Below are 17,432 nucleotides of genomic sequence, written 5' to 3'. Positions count from 1 at the left end.
CTCCCTCCACTTTCTTCCTCTGACGCCGCATCGACTGTATTCTTTTCTATAGTTACTGCCTGGGCTGCTGAACTCCTCCAGCATTTTGTGTGTGTATCATGGGAGGATTTGCCACATTGATAACAATTCTGGCTTTCTGCACATTTCAAGGACATTTTAAACATTTCACATTCTAAACTCCTTTGCTGCAGTCTCTAAAGATATCGCAATGGTCAATACCTGTTCTGAGGGTAGGTCCATTTCTGCCAGTAGCCCCATTTGGGTGCTTTGACCATGCCTGCCACATACAAGCCTGTCCCTTGATGCATCAGAAAGTCCCTCTCTAAAGTCACAGTACTGGGAAAGTTCGTGCAGTTCTGCAATGTATTCAGAAAGGCTTTTATCTTTTGACTGGGTCCTTTTGTAAAATCTAAATCTCTCAGCTATTACCAGTGGTTTAAGGCTCAAGTGATTTTGTAAAATTGTAATTTCATCAAACGTCTTGCTTGCTGGCTTTGCAGGAGTTAGTAAACTGTGTAACAGACCGTACACCCTTGGGCCCAGGGGTGCAGTGCTACCAGAGCTCACCTGAACACTGCTCTGGCACCTCTGAAAAAAAAAGTCAAAATAAACAAGTGGGGAATTTAACAGCAGCCACATATTAAATAGAGGGAATTTTACGGAAGTGGGGGTTGGGGAGAGGGGGTGGTGGCTGGTGGGGAAAGTACCACTAATAACATTAGGATATTTGCAGACACGAGGAAATCTGCAGATGCTGGAAATTCAAGCAACACACACAAAATGCTGGTGGAACAAAGCGGGCCAGGCAGCATCTATAGGAAGAGGTACAGTCGACGTTTCAGACCGGGACCCTTCGTCAGGACTAACGGAAAGAAGAGATAGTAAGAGATTTGAAAGTGGGAGGGGGAGGGGGAGATCCAAAATGATCGGAGAAGACAGGAGGGGAGGGGTGGATCTAAGAGCTGGAAAGGTGACTGGCAAAAGGGATACCAGGCTGGAGAAGGGAGAGGATCATGGGACAGGAAGCCTGGGGAGAAAGAAAAGTGGGAAGGGGAGCCAGTAGGGTGGAGAGCAGGCAAGGAGTTATAGTGAGAGGGAGAAAAAAGAGAGAGAGAAAATAAAAGGGGGAAAAAATAAAAAATATATTTAAAATAGTAAATAAATATATATATATATATATAAATAAATAAAGGGCGGCGGGTGAAGGGGAGGACGGGCATTAACAGAAGTTAGAGAAGTCAATATTCATGCTATCAGGTTGGTGGCTACCCAGATGGAATATAAGGTGTTGTTCCTATTTGATCATTTTTGGTGAAATCCTGGAGCTGTGACAGTTTTTTCTTTAGGTATTTGTGAAATTCCTCCTCACTCGACCCGTTCTCCTAGCATACCCTGCTGTAGCCTCCCGCCATTTCACAGATCCTCAGTTTCTGTCCAACACTCGCTGTTTGAGCATTGTTCACTGAGAAAATAAAAACCTCGGATCTTTTGAAAAGTGGCACGTCGCTTGCTGAAGTGGGCAGTAAGGTCGGTGAGAACGAATCGAGCTTTCACACAATAAAGCAGAAAGAAGCTGAAATTCGTGGAAGTGTTAGCGCTACCCCTACAAGGCCAAAAATGGTCTCTCTGGTTCGTGATAAAGTGCTTGCAAAGAGTGAGAAAGCATTAAGTGTGTGGCTAGAGGACGTGTCACAGAAGCATATCCCTGTTGATGGCAAAATTATGCGTGAAAAAATACTTAGTAAGGCTACATCTGTGGTGGTCCATGGATACTAAAGTAAATTTTTCTCATTAACAACCCTATGGTTTCTAAGCAAACAACGTTAACTTCTTTCTTTCGTAAACAAGCTGAGGAGTGTAACAAGAATAACGTACAAGAGACTGATAACAGTAAAAGTGACAAAAGCTGCGTTTTGCCTGCTTCTAGTTCAAATTTTCTAACCGGGTCCAAATGCAGTTCTGAAAGTAATGGTCCTTCGAAGTCAGGCTTGTATCCCTGTTCAGATGTTTGGACTGAAGAAATGTGGAAGAAAAAGAAGGAAACTTATCCTTCGTTAGACTTCAGGGATGATAAACTTGGGTGTAAACTATGTGCAAACAAACGCAATCGGACACTTTTCACTTCTAAGAGTTTGAGGCTGTCAAATGAACAGCAGATGTACCAAGTATCCTATTATGGGGGCTGATTGAAGTACACGCTTGAAGTCGCTCAGAAAAAAAATTGTTGATCACAAACTATCAAAAGCTCACACTGCTGCTCTAAGTGTTGAAAATATCGATAGTGAAGATGCTCTTGGAAAAGTATGTGACACCATGAATGCTTCGCATCTACTGAATTGAGTTGAATGATATTTATTGTCATTATATATAGGTACAATGAAACTCTAAAGGCAACTTGTTCAATTTTTTGTTCTGCATATCATTTAGCTCAGAATGACAGACCATACTCTGATCACTTTGGCTTATTGGAACTTCAAAAAAAAATGGTATTGACATTGGAATTAGACTGCATTACCGCAATAGTGCTACAGAGATAATCACATAGCCATTAATATGAATAAGAAAATTTGCCAGCATATCAAGCAGATAAATGGCAAATTTTCTGTTCTCATTGATGAATCAACAAGCCTGAGCATTAAGACTGCCCTAATAATTTATTTAAAATGTGAAAGTGATAAGCAAGGTGATCCCCATTTTATGTTTTCAGATCTAATTGAACTGCCTGATCAGAAAGTTGCAACTATTGATTAGCATCTATTGAACTGTCTCAATAACCATGGGTTTCATGACTCTTACTTGAAACAGAGCCTTGTAGCATTTGCTAGTGATGGGGCAAGTGTAATGCTTGGCGTCAAATCTGGTGTTGCTACAATCCTCAGGGAACATTACCCTGACGTGATAATTTGGCACTGTCTTAATCACAGATTAGAACTTGCAGTAGGTGATTCGGTGAGAGAGGTTCATGGAATAAATCATTTTCAATCATTTACGGACAAATTGTACTCTGTTTACGGGAGATCACCTCTAAATCAAAAGGAACTATCTGAATGTGTCTCTCAACTACAACAACAAATTTGCAAAATAGGCCGTGTTCTGGGCACCAGGTGGGTAGCTAGCTCATTTCGAACAGTTTCAGCAGTGTGGCAAAATTATGAAGCACTGTGTTTTCATTTTGGAAAAGCAATGAAGGATGAAACAAGATCTGGGAGTGACAGAAAAACTTATGAAGGTCTGTTGAAAAGACTCCCTTCAGGACAGTTTCTATTGGACTTAGCTCTAATGTATGATACATTGTATGAACTTGGTTTACTGTCAGAGTGTTTACAGAAACGCACTACTATGATTGTTTATGCAGACAAATTGATCTAACGGAGCATAAGATCACTGCGTGGACTGAAAGAGCAACCTGGTACAAAAACTCTAGAAGCTCAAGAGGCAGTTGAAAAGGGGAAGTTTGGAGAAATTCCCTTAACAAGCAACAACAAAATTGTCTCCATTAATTATCTACAGTTTCTTACTAGTCTTATAAACAATTTGCAGCACTGTATGTTCATGGCAACATCCTTGAAAGGTTCTCAAACTTCTAAACCTCAAAGTATTTATAAATCCCTGATAAATGAAATGTGTGTCCTTGATAAAGATAACTGGCCTGCTGAAATACCGCCTGATTATGGAACACTCACAACACGCTGGAGGAACTCAGCAGGTCGGGCAGCATCCGTGGAAAAGATCAGTCAATGTTTCGGGCCGGAACCCTGATTATGGAGAAGCTGCAATATCTTCTCTCTGTAAGAGGTTTAAGCTTTCTTCTTCCTCTGTAATAAACGCCTTCAGAGATTATGTGGAGGATCGTGGATGCCACATCCCCCAAGATTTATGCCCATTACTGAGCTGTTCACAAGCTATTCCTATTAGTACTGCTGAGTGTGAGAGAGGATTCAGTCACATGAACTTGATAATATCAACATGCTCAAGAATTCTCATAAATCATGTATCATCACTTATGTTTGTTAAACTACACGGACCTCCTCTAGTTCAGTGGAATCCTGAGCCGTATGTCGCATCACCGCTGTGGTACCACAGATCAGCAGATGACACCAGGACAAGAGATGTTTCAGACCTCTGACCATATATTACTCCTGACCCTTTGTGGAAATTATTGTGAAACTTCTCATTGGTGGCATTTGGTAAGTAGGTAATTACTTTTAAATTGGTAAAACACATGATTACCATCTTTTTCTTTACTTGCTTGATAATTATATTTTATGATAATTAGTGAGTCTAACCATGCAGTACTTTGTCATATTATTAAATTAAGGATTATATGCTTTCTTGTACCAGTTGTACACTGAAATGTAGTGATAGGCTATAATCTTGTTAATGTCTTAACTATCGCTATATTTCTGTGGAGCTCTGGAAATCATTTATTTCTTTCATCTTGGTTTAGTGCTTGACATTATAAGAAGCCCCATTCATATATATATGTCACACCCAATTTGTGTACCTGCTCATTACATGAATGGGGTCAGGAAGTTGCCCAGTACATGAAATGAGCAGGTACACAAATTGGGTGTGACATATACAGAGAGAGGATATAGGGAATGGCAAGCATTTTGTCAGCTCCGGCACCTAAAAGATTAGCACTGCGCCCCTGCTTGGGCCCATGAAGAAAGAAGCGCAGGGGCTTTCTTTTGCTCCTCCACGCTGTTGGCGTTTCAGCCCTCTCGATATACGACCCCCGGCCTCATTAGCGAGATCAAATTCATCAATTCTCCCGGCTGAAGCCATTTTCACTTTAAACTCAGCGCGTCCTTCACTGTCACGCGTTTGTTAGTGTCTGTGACGGACTTCTTGCGCCGTCTCGTCCCGTAACTGTTGGTCCAGTTCGCGATTTTCTCTGACATTCAGGTTCCTACTCGTGTCTGTGCACGATTACATATCAAATAAAAGCACGCCCGAGGGAGATGACTTGAACTAGTGTATTCACGTTGCAGCGCGGGGGAGGGAGGGAATCATTGCTCTAAAAGAAATAGATCCATACATTACAGGAGTAAGAAATCCCCACAGAGATTAAATATTTAGGGCTGAATGGGACAATATTAAAATTGTATATAAAGTCTGTACACTAATTGTATAATATGGTGTATATAGTTGAGACGCATTCTATCTTGAGTTTTGAGTATAGCTGAACAGGAGGTATATATATATACACACACACACATATACATGGTTTATATATATATACAGGAGATTATATATAGTTTGATTAAGCATTCTTGTTCGTTTAAATAATTCACTGCGGTTTACGTATAAATACATAAATTGCTCGCGTCATCACGCTGCCACGTGATGCCTGTGCGCCTGGTTTGAAGTGAAGTCGAAGTTAGATCCGTATTTCGGACCCCTGTGTCTTCCTTTAACTTAGTTTAACGTTTCGAAGTTACAGAGCATCCAACGTGTAGGTGACTGAGAATAGGATTAGTATAAACGGGGACTCGGTGGTCAGCGCAGATTCACTCGTAGGGTTATCATCTGTTCGGATTCTGCTGCTGCCTTCGAGTCTATAAAAGGGAGTAAATCAAAAGCTCGTCCTGACATAGTTATTGAGATCCTCTTAGTGCTGTTTAGAGTAGGGAAGATGGGTTGTGCGGTTAGATTTTCATGGATACCTGGGCATGCTGGGGTGGAGGGAAATGAAATTGTGGATGGCATTGCAAAGTCTTCCTTACAGAACAGGCAAGTAGAAATTAGAGTTCCCCTAGGCAGAGCAGAATTGAGAAGTAGGATTTAAAAAGGTATAGAGAAGAAGTGGCAGGAGGATTGGAAAAATGAATTGAGGGGCAGGCATTATTTTTCTAGTCACCCACGAGTTAAAAAGGTCTCAGACTGTTACCTTTTAAGTCGTAGAGATATGGTGAAATTTACAAGACTTAGGTTGGGGCATTGTGGACTAAATTATTATTTAAAGATAATAGGAAAACATCCTACTGGATTATGTGACTGTGGTAGTCCAGAGACAGTCCAGCATGTTCTGCTGAGCTGTAATCGATACAAAATTGAAACAAGCATGTTGTTCAAGAGGCTTCTTGGCTTAAATTTATTTTGGTTTTCTATTCAATCTTTGTTTGGCCATTAAGAGAATCAACATCTGATTGAAGAGTCTATTATTCAGTTTATACGTGAGACTAGGTTGTATTCGAGAATTTGAGTTCCTTGAAGTTCTATAATTAATTATACATCCTGCGGAGGGCTGTAATACGCGTCTAAACTGCCGGAAATAGAAGAAGACGCACAGATTCACTGAAGACACACACTCGGCGTTTAAGGAACAGCTTCTTCCCCTCCACCGACAGATTTCTTAACGCGTCATGAACACACGCTACTTCCCGATTTTGCTCCCTTCTTTAATACTACTGTTTAAAGCCATTCAAACACAAACATGAATACAGCCAAAGGAGATAACTACACCGCACTTTACGTATTGCACTGTACTACCGCCCCGAAACAAGTCTCGGGATCCCGGCAATGAAAGGGTTAATGGATGAGGAGCGTTTGGCGGCCCCTGGGCCTGCCGTCTATCAAAGACGTTGAAAGGTCCAGATAGAGAGGGCGTGGGGAGCATGTTTCCAATAGTCAGACTGTCTCGGGCTAGAGGGCACAGCCTCAGAATAGGAGGACATCACGGTTGAGAGGGATAATAAATCAGCCATGGTGGGATGGTGGAGCAGACTCGACGGGCCGAATGGCCTCATTCTGTTCCGGTGAGCATATAATAAATCTGAGCCATAAGGCCGGTTTCTGTGCTGCAGGACTCTAAAGGCGATTTCTTCCAAAACTTGTTTTACAATTTCTCCATGCGAACCTCAAAACTCATTTTCCCCTGAATCGCTTTGCCACACTGTGTTGTACGGAGCTGAAGTTTTTTTTAAATTAAATAGATTATCACGCATTTTTGCATCAAATTGGTGAGAAGCCTGCTGGGGACGCCACGTTGCCGGTGCCTAAGTAAGACGCCCACCACTCACTCACCGTAACCCGCACACCGTTGGAACGTTGGGCAAACCGGAGCACCCGGAGGAAACCCACGTGGTCATCGGGGAGCGTACAAACTCCTTACAGACGGCGGTGGGAATCGAACCCCGATCGGCGATTGGGACGCTCTAAACGGCTGCGCTAACGTGCCTCCCGGTTACTTCGCTGACGCGCCCGAGGGAAGACGCAATTAAACCGGAAGGAGCGCAGGGAAGAAATGTGAGAATGCTGCCAGGACTCGAGGACAGGCTGGGTGGGCCAAAACTTTCCACCCTGAAAAGGTAGTTAGGTACATGGAGCTTGGAAAAATAGAGGGCTGTGCGGTAGGGAAATTCTAGGCAGCTTCTAGAGTGGGTCATATGGTCGGCTGGACATTGTGGGCCGTAGATTTCTATGTTTCTATGAAACGCAGAAGTTAGAGGGATGAATTTATAGATATACACTAGAAAATCATGAGGATCGAAGATGGGCTGAACACACACCACCTTTGGGATCTTGAATCCGGAGGGTAGAGGCTTTAAGGGAAGACTTGAAAATTTACAAGGTGCTATCGTTCAACTTCTGTGTGCAGAGCACGTATGTGCCTGAGGCAGGTACAATAACAATGTTCAAAGTCATTTTATTACTAAGGTACTAACCGGAGATTCAAAAGACATTTGGATCAGTGCAAACCTGCAAGAGGCCCACAGCCTTGCCTTTGGGTTTGGGGGCTATGTCTCCATGACCCAGAGAGCAATGGCTGGCTGGCGTCAGGCCTTTGTGCTTTGGCTCTTGGTGTCACAACCACTGAATCAGCAGCGCAGCGGATTCGGCAATTGCCCCGCGAATGTGCACGTGTCAGCTAATTATTAATCATTGTGACAGTATCCTTTTGGTCGTAGCGCATATCAAGACTTGAGCAAAGCACACCAACGTTTGGCTGCCTCATCTTAGGGCCCCTCATCTTCGGAGAGGGTCCAGACGAGTTTCACAAGGATGATTCCAGGAATGAAAGAGTTATCTATGAGGAACGTTTGATGGCTCTGGGTCTGTACTCGCTGGAATTCAGAAGGATGAGGGGGGAATCTCATTGAAACCTTTCGAATGTTGAAAGGCCTTGACGAAGTAGATGTGGAAAGGATGTTTCTCGTGGTAGGAGAGTCTAGGACAAGGGGGCACAGCCTCAGGAAAGAGGGGCGCCCTTTCGAAACACAGATGGGGAGAAATTTCTTTAGGCAGAGGGTGGTGAATTTGTGGAATTTGTTGCCACATGCTGCTGTGGAGGTCAAGTCGTTGGGCAGAGATTGATCGGTTCTTGATTAGATATAGCATCAAAGGTTATGGGGAGAAGGCTGGGAACTGGGGTTGAGGAGGATATTAAAAAGAAAGGACCAGCCATGATTGAATGGTGCAGCTGATTCAATGGGCCAGATGGCCTAATTCTGCTCCTATGATTTATGGTCCTGTGGACTCGCCTCAGTATCTCTCGCTCTCCGCACTTGGGCCATATCCGACCATCGTGACATTTGGTAAGGTCAAAGGGTAGAGCCCAGATCAAGACTGGTCCACTGGTCCTCCGGGTTTGGGGGGGTTCAGCTCAGGGTTGACTGGTTAAACAAAACCGTTAAGGAAACAGCAATGAAGAATGTTTTTGCATCTGAGTCCGGCGGTATTCCTGTGTCAACGCCCAGGACTTGCGTGACAGTGACAGCAGTGAAAACCGAGAGGGAGCTACTGACACGATGAAGGAAGGCTTGAACTCCAGAGATGGAGGACCCTCATTGCTGCCCCAGATGCCAGTGGAGTAACGGACAGTAAGTAAGCTAACGCATCAAAGTCTGCAGATGCTAGAAATCCAAAGCAACACACACACAAAACTGAGGAGCTCAGCAAATCAGGCAGCAACGATGGAAAAGACTAAACAGTTGACGTTTCAGGCTGAGACCCTTCATCAGGTCTGAGAAGGAAGGGGGAAGATGCCAGAATAAAAATGTTGGGGGCGGGGGAATGGGATAAGAGGCTAGCTGGAAGGTGATAGGTGAAGCCAGGTGAGTGGGAAAGGGCTGGAGAAAGAATCGGATAGGAGAGGTGAGTGAACAATTGGAGAAAAGGAAGGAGGAGGGAAATGGGGGAATTAATAGGCAGGTGAGAAGAAGTGAAAGGTCAGTGGGGAATAGAGAAGGGGAAGGGTAGAAATTTGTTCACCAGAAGGGGAAATCGGTATTCATGCCATCAGGTTAGAGGCTACCCTGATGGAATATAAGGTAGTGTTCCTCCGCCCTGAGGGTGACCTCACCTTGCTACGAGAGGAGGCCACGGACAGACGCGTCAGAACGGGAATCGGGATTATAACGTTTAGCCACCGGGAAATCCCACTGGTGGCGGATGGTGCGGAGGTACTCGATGAAGCTGACCCCCCAATTTATGGTGGGTCTCACCAACATCAAGGAGGCCCAGACACAGTGGAATGACCCCAGAAGATTTGCAGGTGAGGTGTTGCCTCACCTGGAGGGACTGCTCGAGGCCCTGAATGAACAGCTAAGTTTAGCTAGGAAAGCTTTCCAGGGATAGGGACCAAAGGCCACCAAGGGGGTCCGCCTTGATTTTGGCCCTTTGATGGGTGGGGAGAAGTTGGGTCAATGGTGCTGTGTTTGACCTATCTACTGATGTGAAGCTCGAAGACCAGCGACGCAGACGTGGTGCGGAGTTCGAGGTCCCATCATTGGCGAGTCTGGATTTCAAGGCCAGGTGTTCGGTGATCAGTGTGTCCCAGGGTCAGGGTTCGAAAGTCAAGGCCCGTCCGCAGGAGCCAAATCTGTGAGTCCATTGGAGAGGTCAAAGCCCGATGGTGTCCGGGTTCGCTGGAGTATTGTAGGCGTGCTATCTTGGCAGCGGATTGTGTGGTGACCCTGGCGGGCTGCCCCCAGCACACACTGGGATGTATTGATGGTTAATGCACACAAGGTGTTTTGACATACACGTGATCGTAAATTTTAAACTATCTTACCCATGTTTTCCAGGGTGATGTTGCTTGATCTGACCGCCTGCTTGATCTCATCGCAGATGCTCTCAATTCGGTGAGGCACCGATGTAACATAGTCGTGCTCCGAGTTCCGCCTGTCTACCTCAGCCTGTGCCATGGGCTGGGCTGCAACATACCTCTTAATCTCCGTGTTGTAGTACATGATAGTAACACCATCATAGGCGTAACGCAAGCGTATGTCGTCCACTTCAAGGCCACGGAAGAGGCACTCACACTGGACGTGAAAGAGGTGCATATCTAAAAGAAGCAATAACAACCCATTGTTAGACACTTCGCAGCATCGTTTTACCCACAGGGTGGGCCTGTATATTTCATGGGTATCGTCTTACCCAGAGGGTGGGTCTGTATACACCACAGGGATCGTTTTACCCAGAGGGTGGGTCTGTATACACCACAGGGATCGTTTTACCCAGAGGGTGGGTCTGTATACACCACAGGGATCGTTTTACCCAGAGGGTGGGCCTGTATATTTCACGGGTATCGTTTTACCCAGAGGGTGGGTCTGTATACACCACAGGGATCGTTTTACCCAGAGGGTGGGTCTGTATACACCACAGGGATCGTTTTACCCAGAGGGTGGGCCTGTATATTTCACGGGTATCGTTTTACCCAGAGGGTGGGTCTGTACACACCACAGGGATCGTTTTACCCAGAGGATGGGCCTGTATATTTCATGGGTATCGTTTTACCCAGAGGGTGGGTCTGTATACACCACAGGGATCGTTTTACTCAGAGGATGGGCCTGTACACACCACAGGGATCGTTTTACCCAGAGGGTGGGCCTGTATATTTCACGGGCATCGTTTTACCCAGAGGGTGGGTCTGTACACTCCACAGGGATCGTTTTACCCAGAGGGTAGGCCTGTACACACCCAGACATCCCACCTCTCCCGGAAGTTCCGGGAGTCTCCTGCATATGAATAGTGGCTCCCTGATGCCCGCAAATTATATACAATATCACAGAAATCAAGTTTTTTGAGAGTGAGCGAGAGAGAAAGCGCGCGAGAGCAAGCAAGCGAGAGCGCGCGAGAGAGCAAGCAAGCGAGAGCACAAGAGAGACAGCGAGAGCGCACCATGGCAGAGTGTTCCAAAGAAAGAAAATATAAAACGTGCGTCACCCCAGACTACACTAAAGTGTACCCCTGCCTAATAGGGGTAAAAAATAACGACAGTGTTGCTCGCTGCACTGTTTGCAACAGTGACTTTTCTATTGCCCATGGTGGGTTAAGACTGTAAAAGACAAGTTGAGGTGAGTTTAACAGGTGTCATTCGTTCATTAGCATAGCTAACCTTATTTAAACTAGCTGGCTGGCTGCTAAGGAGCTACTCTATTGCAGACATCCCACCTCTTCCGGAAGACTCCCGCAAATTGATGATGCTACCTCTCTGAAATCAGTTTTTGCAGGGTGGGATGTCTGCACCCCATGGGGATCGTCTTACCCAGGGGGTGCGCCTGTACACACCACAGAGATCATTTTACCCAGAGGGTGAGCCTGTACAGGCCACGGGCACCATTATACCCAGAGTGAGATCTTTGTGAGGACCCTTCCTGACACGAGACCCTGTAGGTGCTGGAAATGCAGACCCTGTACACACACACACACACACACACACTGCTGTCATCATCACAGCCTGAAACATCAGCAGGTTATTTCTCTCCACCAGACGTCAAAGTAAGTTATTTATCAAAGTACATCTACGTCGTACCACCCTGAGATTCATTTCCTTGCGGGTATTCGCAGTCAAACACAAAGGAATCAATGAAAAACTACACACAAGCTAAAGACAGGCAAAGAAGGTAAACTGCAAATGCAAAACAAAACAACTAACAACCTAAAAAAGAAATTACAGGCTGCAGACTGCAGTGATAACACTTCAGAAGAAACATTGTATATCTAGAAGTTTTCTGAGCCGCCCGCAAATTGCCGCCTGCGCCATCTCGATCATCTGAGTTCTTTGTGTGTGATACCCTTCCTGTCTATCTGTCTCCAGAAATCTGGTTTAAAAGAGAGACAATATAGAATCATATTTTTTTTTCTTTACCAGTTTCTAGTTTACCTTTCCCTGTTTCTTTCTGACTGAATCACCGGGTTGTGAGAACAGCTTCCCACCATGAACATTATCAAAGTCTCTCCTAACTTTGAACAGCTTCTAACCAATCCCCTGCCCCCCGCCCCCCGCCCCCAATCTGGTGTGGCTCAGAGCTCCCCAATTCCTCCTCACAGCCTGTGCTAGGAGACGGTCCGAGGCGCAGACCTACGGGAAGACAGTCCGGTGGCGTGCCAGAGGATTTGAGCCAACTTACCGCTCTGGGTGGCCGCGACAGAGACCACTAGGAGAGCCGCGAAGGCCAACCTGCAGCAAACGCTCATCTTTGGAGGTAATAGTGGGCTCTCTGATGCGTCTGAGCGAAACAGGTGAGTATTTGAAGTGAGGTGGACCAGCTGAGCAATTGTACTGAGCAAACCTGTTCTGGATTCCTTGGACTTCACCTGACTCCACCCACTGGGAGCAGGCTGTACCAGCCTCCTGCTTGTCTCCTAATGACTTCAAGTGTTTATTTCCCTTCCTTTGTATACTTCTATCTGGCGTTCTGTGCCTAAAATGTTCCAGGATCGGGTATATATAAAGTGGAGGTTGCAAAGAAGAGGCAGATGAAGTATAGTCTAGTGGAAGTGTATGGTCCTGCACTTTGGCAGAAGGAATAAAGACATACGAGGGGTGATTGATAAGTCTGTGGCCTAAGGTAGAAGGAGTCAATTTTAGAAAACCTAGCACATTTATTTTTCAACATAGTCCCCTTCTACACGTACACACTTAGTCCAGCGGTCGTGGAGCATACGGATCCCTTCTTTGTAGAAATCGGCGTCTCAAACCTCCAGAAAATGGTCCACAGCAGGGGTGATTGATAAGTTTGTGGCCTAGGGTGAAAGGAGATGAGTTATACAGCTCTCGTTACATGCATGTGCAGCTCAACTCTTTGAGTGATTATGCAGAAAGTTTGAAGTTAATAACTCATCTCCTTCTACCTTAGTCCATGAACTTATCAATGATCCCTGCTGTGGACCACTTTCTGGAGATCCAAGACACTGACTTCTACAAAGAAGGGATCCGTATGCTCCACGGCCGCTGGACTAAGTGTGTAAATGTAGGAAAAATGAATGTGCTAGGTTTTCTAAAATTTTCTCCTTCTAGCCACGAACTTATCAATCACCCTTCGTAGACTATTTTCTAAGCGGTGAGAGCAAATTCAGAAATTAGGTGTTCCCTAAACGTTAACTTGCAGGGTGAGGAAGGAAAATGTGTGTTACATACACAGCCTGGTAGCGTAGTGGTTAGCAAAACACTTTACAGTATAGGTGACCCAGGTTCGATTCCCGCTGTTGCCAGTAAGGCGTTCGTGCATTCTACCCGTGACCGTGTGATTTTCCTCTGGATGCTCCAATTCCTTGCCACGTTGCAAAGACGTTCCAGTTGGTAGGTTAATTGGTCTTTGTAGATTGTCCTGTGATTAGGGTAGGATGAAATATGGGGGTTCACGAGCAGTATATTCCACACTGTATTTCAATAATAATAGTTCATTCATTCATTCATTTCGAGAGGACTAGAATATTAAAGGAAGAATGTAATGCTGACGCTTTACAAGGCACTGGTCAGACCGAACTTGCAGTTTTGGGTCCCTTATTTAAGAAAGGATGTGCTGGCCTTGGAGAGGCTCCAGAGGATGTTCACGAGAATGATCCTGGGATTGCAAGGGTTAACCATGAGGAGCGCTCGATGGCTTTGGGCCTGCACTTGCTGGAGTTTAGAAGAATGAGGGGGGGGTCTCATTGAAACCTATCAAATATTAAAAGGCCTAGACAGAGTGGACGTGGAGAGCATGTTTCCAATGTCGGGGTGGGGGAGGGAAGTCTAGGTTCACAGAATAGAAGGACACCCCTTTAGAACAGAGATGAGGAGGATTTGGTTTAGCTGGAGGGTGGTAAATCTGTGGAATTTGTTGCCACATACAGTCATTTAAAGCGGAGGTTGATATGTAATTTTTAATCGGAGGTTGAAATTCAGAGTGGAACATGCTTTTCTGGCCCTCAAACCACTGCACCCTGTAGCCCCATGACTTAATCCTAGCCCAATGACCAATCAAGCTACCAACTGGTGCATCTTTGGATGGTGGGAGGTAACCAGAGCACCCGGAGGAAAACCATGCAGTCATGGGGAGAACGTATAAACTCCTCACAGACAGCAGCGGGAATTGAACCCGGGTCACTGGTTCTGTAAAGTGTCGCGCTAACCGCTATACTACCGTGCCGAGTTAGAAAAATTCTCGATGGGTAAGGACATTAAAGGTTACGGGGAGAAGGCAGGAGAATGGGGTTGAGAGACATGCTAAATTAGCTAGGCTTGAATGACAAAGTAGACCCGATGGGCCAAATGGCTGGGCTTCGTCCCTGAGGACTTACTTTCATTCTAAGTGCTATTTACTTACTTCTATCGTTTGCACAATTTGTTATTTTTATTCTCTCACCACATTGGGTGTTTGTCGGTCTTTTGCTTTAAATTTGTTTTTTGGGGTTTCTTTGTTCTGTGGCTGCCGATAAGGAGACGAATCTCAAGGTTGTATAAAGTATACATATACTTTGATAATAAATGTACTGTGAATATTGTTGGGCTGACCTTACAAACCACTCCAAGGTCAACTTAACCCTTGTCTCCCACACGCCCCTCCATGTTTCTTTTATCCATGTGTCTTTGTGTTAAATGTCCCTCATGTATCTGACTCTACCACCATCCCCAGTGCAAAAAAACAGACAAGGGAATAATGAGGTGCTGTTCACGGGTTCAATGTCCATTCAGAACTCCAGTGACAGAGGGGAAGAAGTTTGTGAATCATTGAGTGTGTGTTTTCAGCTCCTGTATCTCCTCCCCAATGGTACGAACAAGAAGAGGGCACGTCCCAGAGAGTGGCAACAGATGCCAACTTCTTGAGTCACCACCTCTTGAAGATGTTCTGGATGACAGGTGATCATCCAGTACAGAAATAGGCTCTTTGGACCATCTAGTCCATGCCGAGCTGTTATTCTGCCTAGCCCAAACAACCTGCACCTGGACCTTGGCCCTCCATTACCCCTGCCGTCCATATACCCACCCAAATTTCCCAAGTGTTGCAACCAAACCCACGCCCACCACTCCTGCTGGCAGATCGTTCCACGCTTTCACCACCCTCTGAGTGAAGAGGATCCCCCCCCTCGTTCCGCTTAAATGTTTCAACCCGCAGCTCACGATATCTAATTCTAGTCTCGCCCAAACTCAGTGGACGAAGTCTGCCTGCGCAACGCTTTACGGTACCAGCGACCCGGGTTCAATTTCCGCCGCTGCCGGTAAGGAGTTTGTACGTTCTCGCCGTGACCACGTGGGCTTCCTCCCAATGCTCTGGTTACCTCCCACAGTCAAAAGACCTACTAGTCAATAGGTTAATTGGCCATTGCAAATTATCCTGCGATTAGGCCAGAGTTAAATCGGGCGTTGCTGGGTGGTGCGGCTCGAAAGGGCAGGAAGGGCCGATCTTGAAATACATGTAATCTAAATTACTACTTGACTGTGGAATGACCGTTGGTGCCAGACGGTTACGATTTGGGTATCTCAAAGACCGCTGATCTCCTGGGATTTTCATGCACAACTGTCTCTAGAGTTAACAGAGAATGGTGTGAAAAACAAAAAGACATCCACAGAGCGGCAGCTCGGTGGGCGAAAGCGCCTCGTTAATGAGAGAGGTCAGAGGAGAACGGCCAGACTGGTTCAAGCTGACAGGAAGGCGACAGCAACTCAAATAACCACACGTTACAACAGTGGTGTGCTGAGGAGCATCTCTGAATGCACAACATGTTGAACCTTGAAGAGGGTGGGCAACATCAGCAGAAGACCACAAACAAACACTTCAGCAGGTATCTAATAAAGTAGCCATTGAGTAATGTTTCAATGCACACGTGATAAGTCAATTGGAATGTGGCATGATTTAATTCCATTACAAAATCAGCCATCCTGTGAAGTAAATCCAAACACAGACTTCACAAAACACTTTAACTTGACAAAATCGCCACTTTCAATAACTGCTCTGTGCTGTGTGGTCTAAAATTTCCTGAAAGTATATTGAAACGTGCTACTTCGGGAAGAACGGTTTGAGAGTTGAACTACTGCCTGTTAACGATTGTTACTGTAGCTGTCAAGTTAATGTTACTCATAAAATCGACACGCTAGCAGCGGAGTTGAATTACTTCACCATGGCTTGTGTAGTCAGCAAAAATCTAAGCCCCGTTCATAAACAGGACAGTCCCAGTTCACATCTTTTTATTGCTCCTGGAGAGAGGAGCCATCCACAGACATGGACCTCTTCGGCTTCTTAATGGCCCTGCTATTTCCCATGGTAACGGGAGAGGAAATTGGTGAGTGCTTTGTCAATGGGGGTAACTTGGAACTTATTGATGTTGAAGGGACTTGCATTACATAGTTGGCTGAGTGGTGGCAATAAGACTGTAAGGCAGAGGAGCAGAATTGGGCCCATTGAGTCTCCATACAATAATGGCTGATTTAAGACCAATTGGCCATTCAGCCCATCGGATTTTCTCTGCCATTCGATTGGCCTTTTTATTACTCTCTCAACCCCATTCTCCTGCCTTCTCCTCGTAACCGTTAATGCCGTTACTAAACAACAACCTATCAACCCCCACTTTAAATCCACCCAGTGACTCTGCCTCCACGGTCATCTGTGGCAATGAATTCTGCAGATTCACCACCCTCTGCCTAAAGAAATTCCTCCTCATCTCTGTTCTAAAGTGTCTCTTTTCTTCTATGCCCTGTGGTCCTAGACTCCTGCACCATTGGAAACATCCTCTCCACATCCATTATCTAAGACTTTCAATATTCAATAGGTGTCATTGAGAATCCCCCATCATTCTTCTAACCACCAGCAAGTACATCCCTGAGCCATCAAATGCTCCTCATCTATTAACCCTCTCATTCCCAGGACCATTCTCCTCTCGACCTTCTCTAATGCCAACACCTAAGGGACCTGAAACTGTTCACAATGCTCCAAGTGTGGTCTGACCAATGCCTTCTAAAGCCTGAGCATTACTTGCTTTTAATCTCAAAATAATCTGATCTAAGCTTTTCTCCTCTACAGCTAGGGAGCCCTGGCAACCCTGCAACACCCTTCTGTCACTCCTGGTAAAGTCAAATAAATAGTTTGCCTTGACTCAAAGTCCTTCAGTGTAACAGGACAGAAGAAAACTTACACTAGCTTGTTCGAAAAAGTATCTTGAAAAGCAGTGTGTTGAAATACTTTTATGAAAAATACTTTTTAATGCAGTGAGCTGCTGCCACA

The 17,432-nt window shown here is 45.4% G+C and overlaps 1 protein-coding gene across 1 annotated transcript in view; it reads right to left on the bottom strand.

Moving 5' to 3' along the window:
- The window catches only part of LOC134338817 (SLA class II histocompatibility antigen, DQ haplotype C beta chain-like), a 34,797-nt gene extending 22,284 nt beyond the window's left edge, over window positions 1-12,513 (bottom strand). Inside the window, exons 1-2 of the mRNA XM_063034892.1 lie at window positions 12,360-12,513; window positions 10,019-10,291 (exon numbers count right to left, since the gene is read on the bottom strand). Of these exons, the coding sequence (XP_062890962.1) occupies window positions 10,019-10,291; window positions 12,360-12,426 (340 nt within the window). The 5' untranslated portion in view covers window positions 12,427-12,513. The remainder of the gene's footprint in view (window positions 1-10,018; window positions 10,292-12,359) is intronic.
- Window positions 12,514-17,432: the final 4,919 nt, after the last annotated feature.

This window comes from Mobula hypostoma, chromosome 28 (genome assembly GCF_963921235.1).
Source record: "Mobula hypostoma chromosome 28, sMobHyp1.1, whole genome shotgun sequence".
Taxonomy (NCBI): domain Eukaryota; kingdom Metazoa; phylum Chordata; class Chondrichthyes; order Myliobatiformes; family Myliobatidae; genus Mobula; species Mobula hypostoma.
The sequence above is the reverse complement of the archived record's forward strand: the minus strand, read 5'-3'. Positions and strand labels throughout refer to the sequence as shown.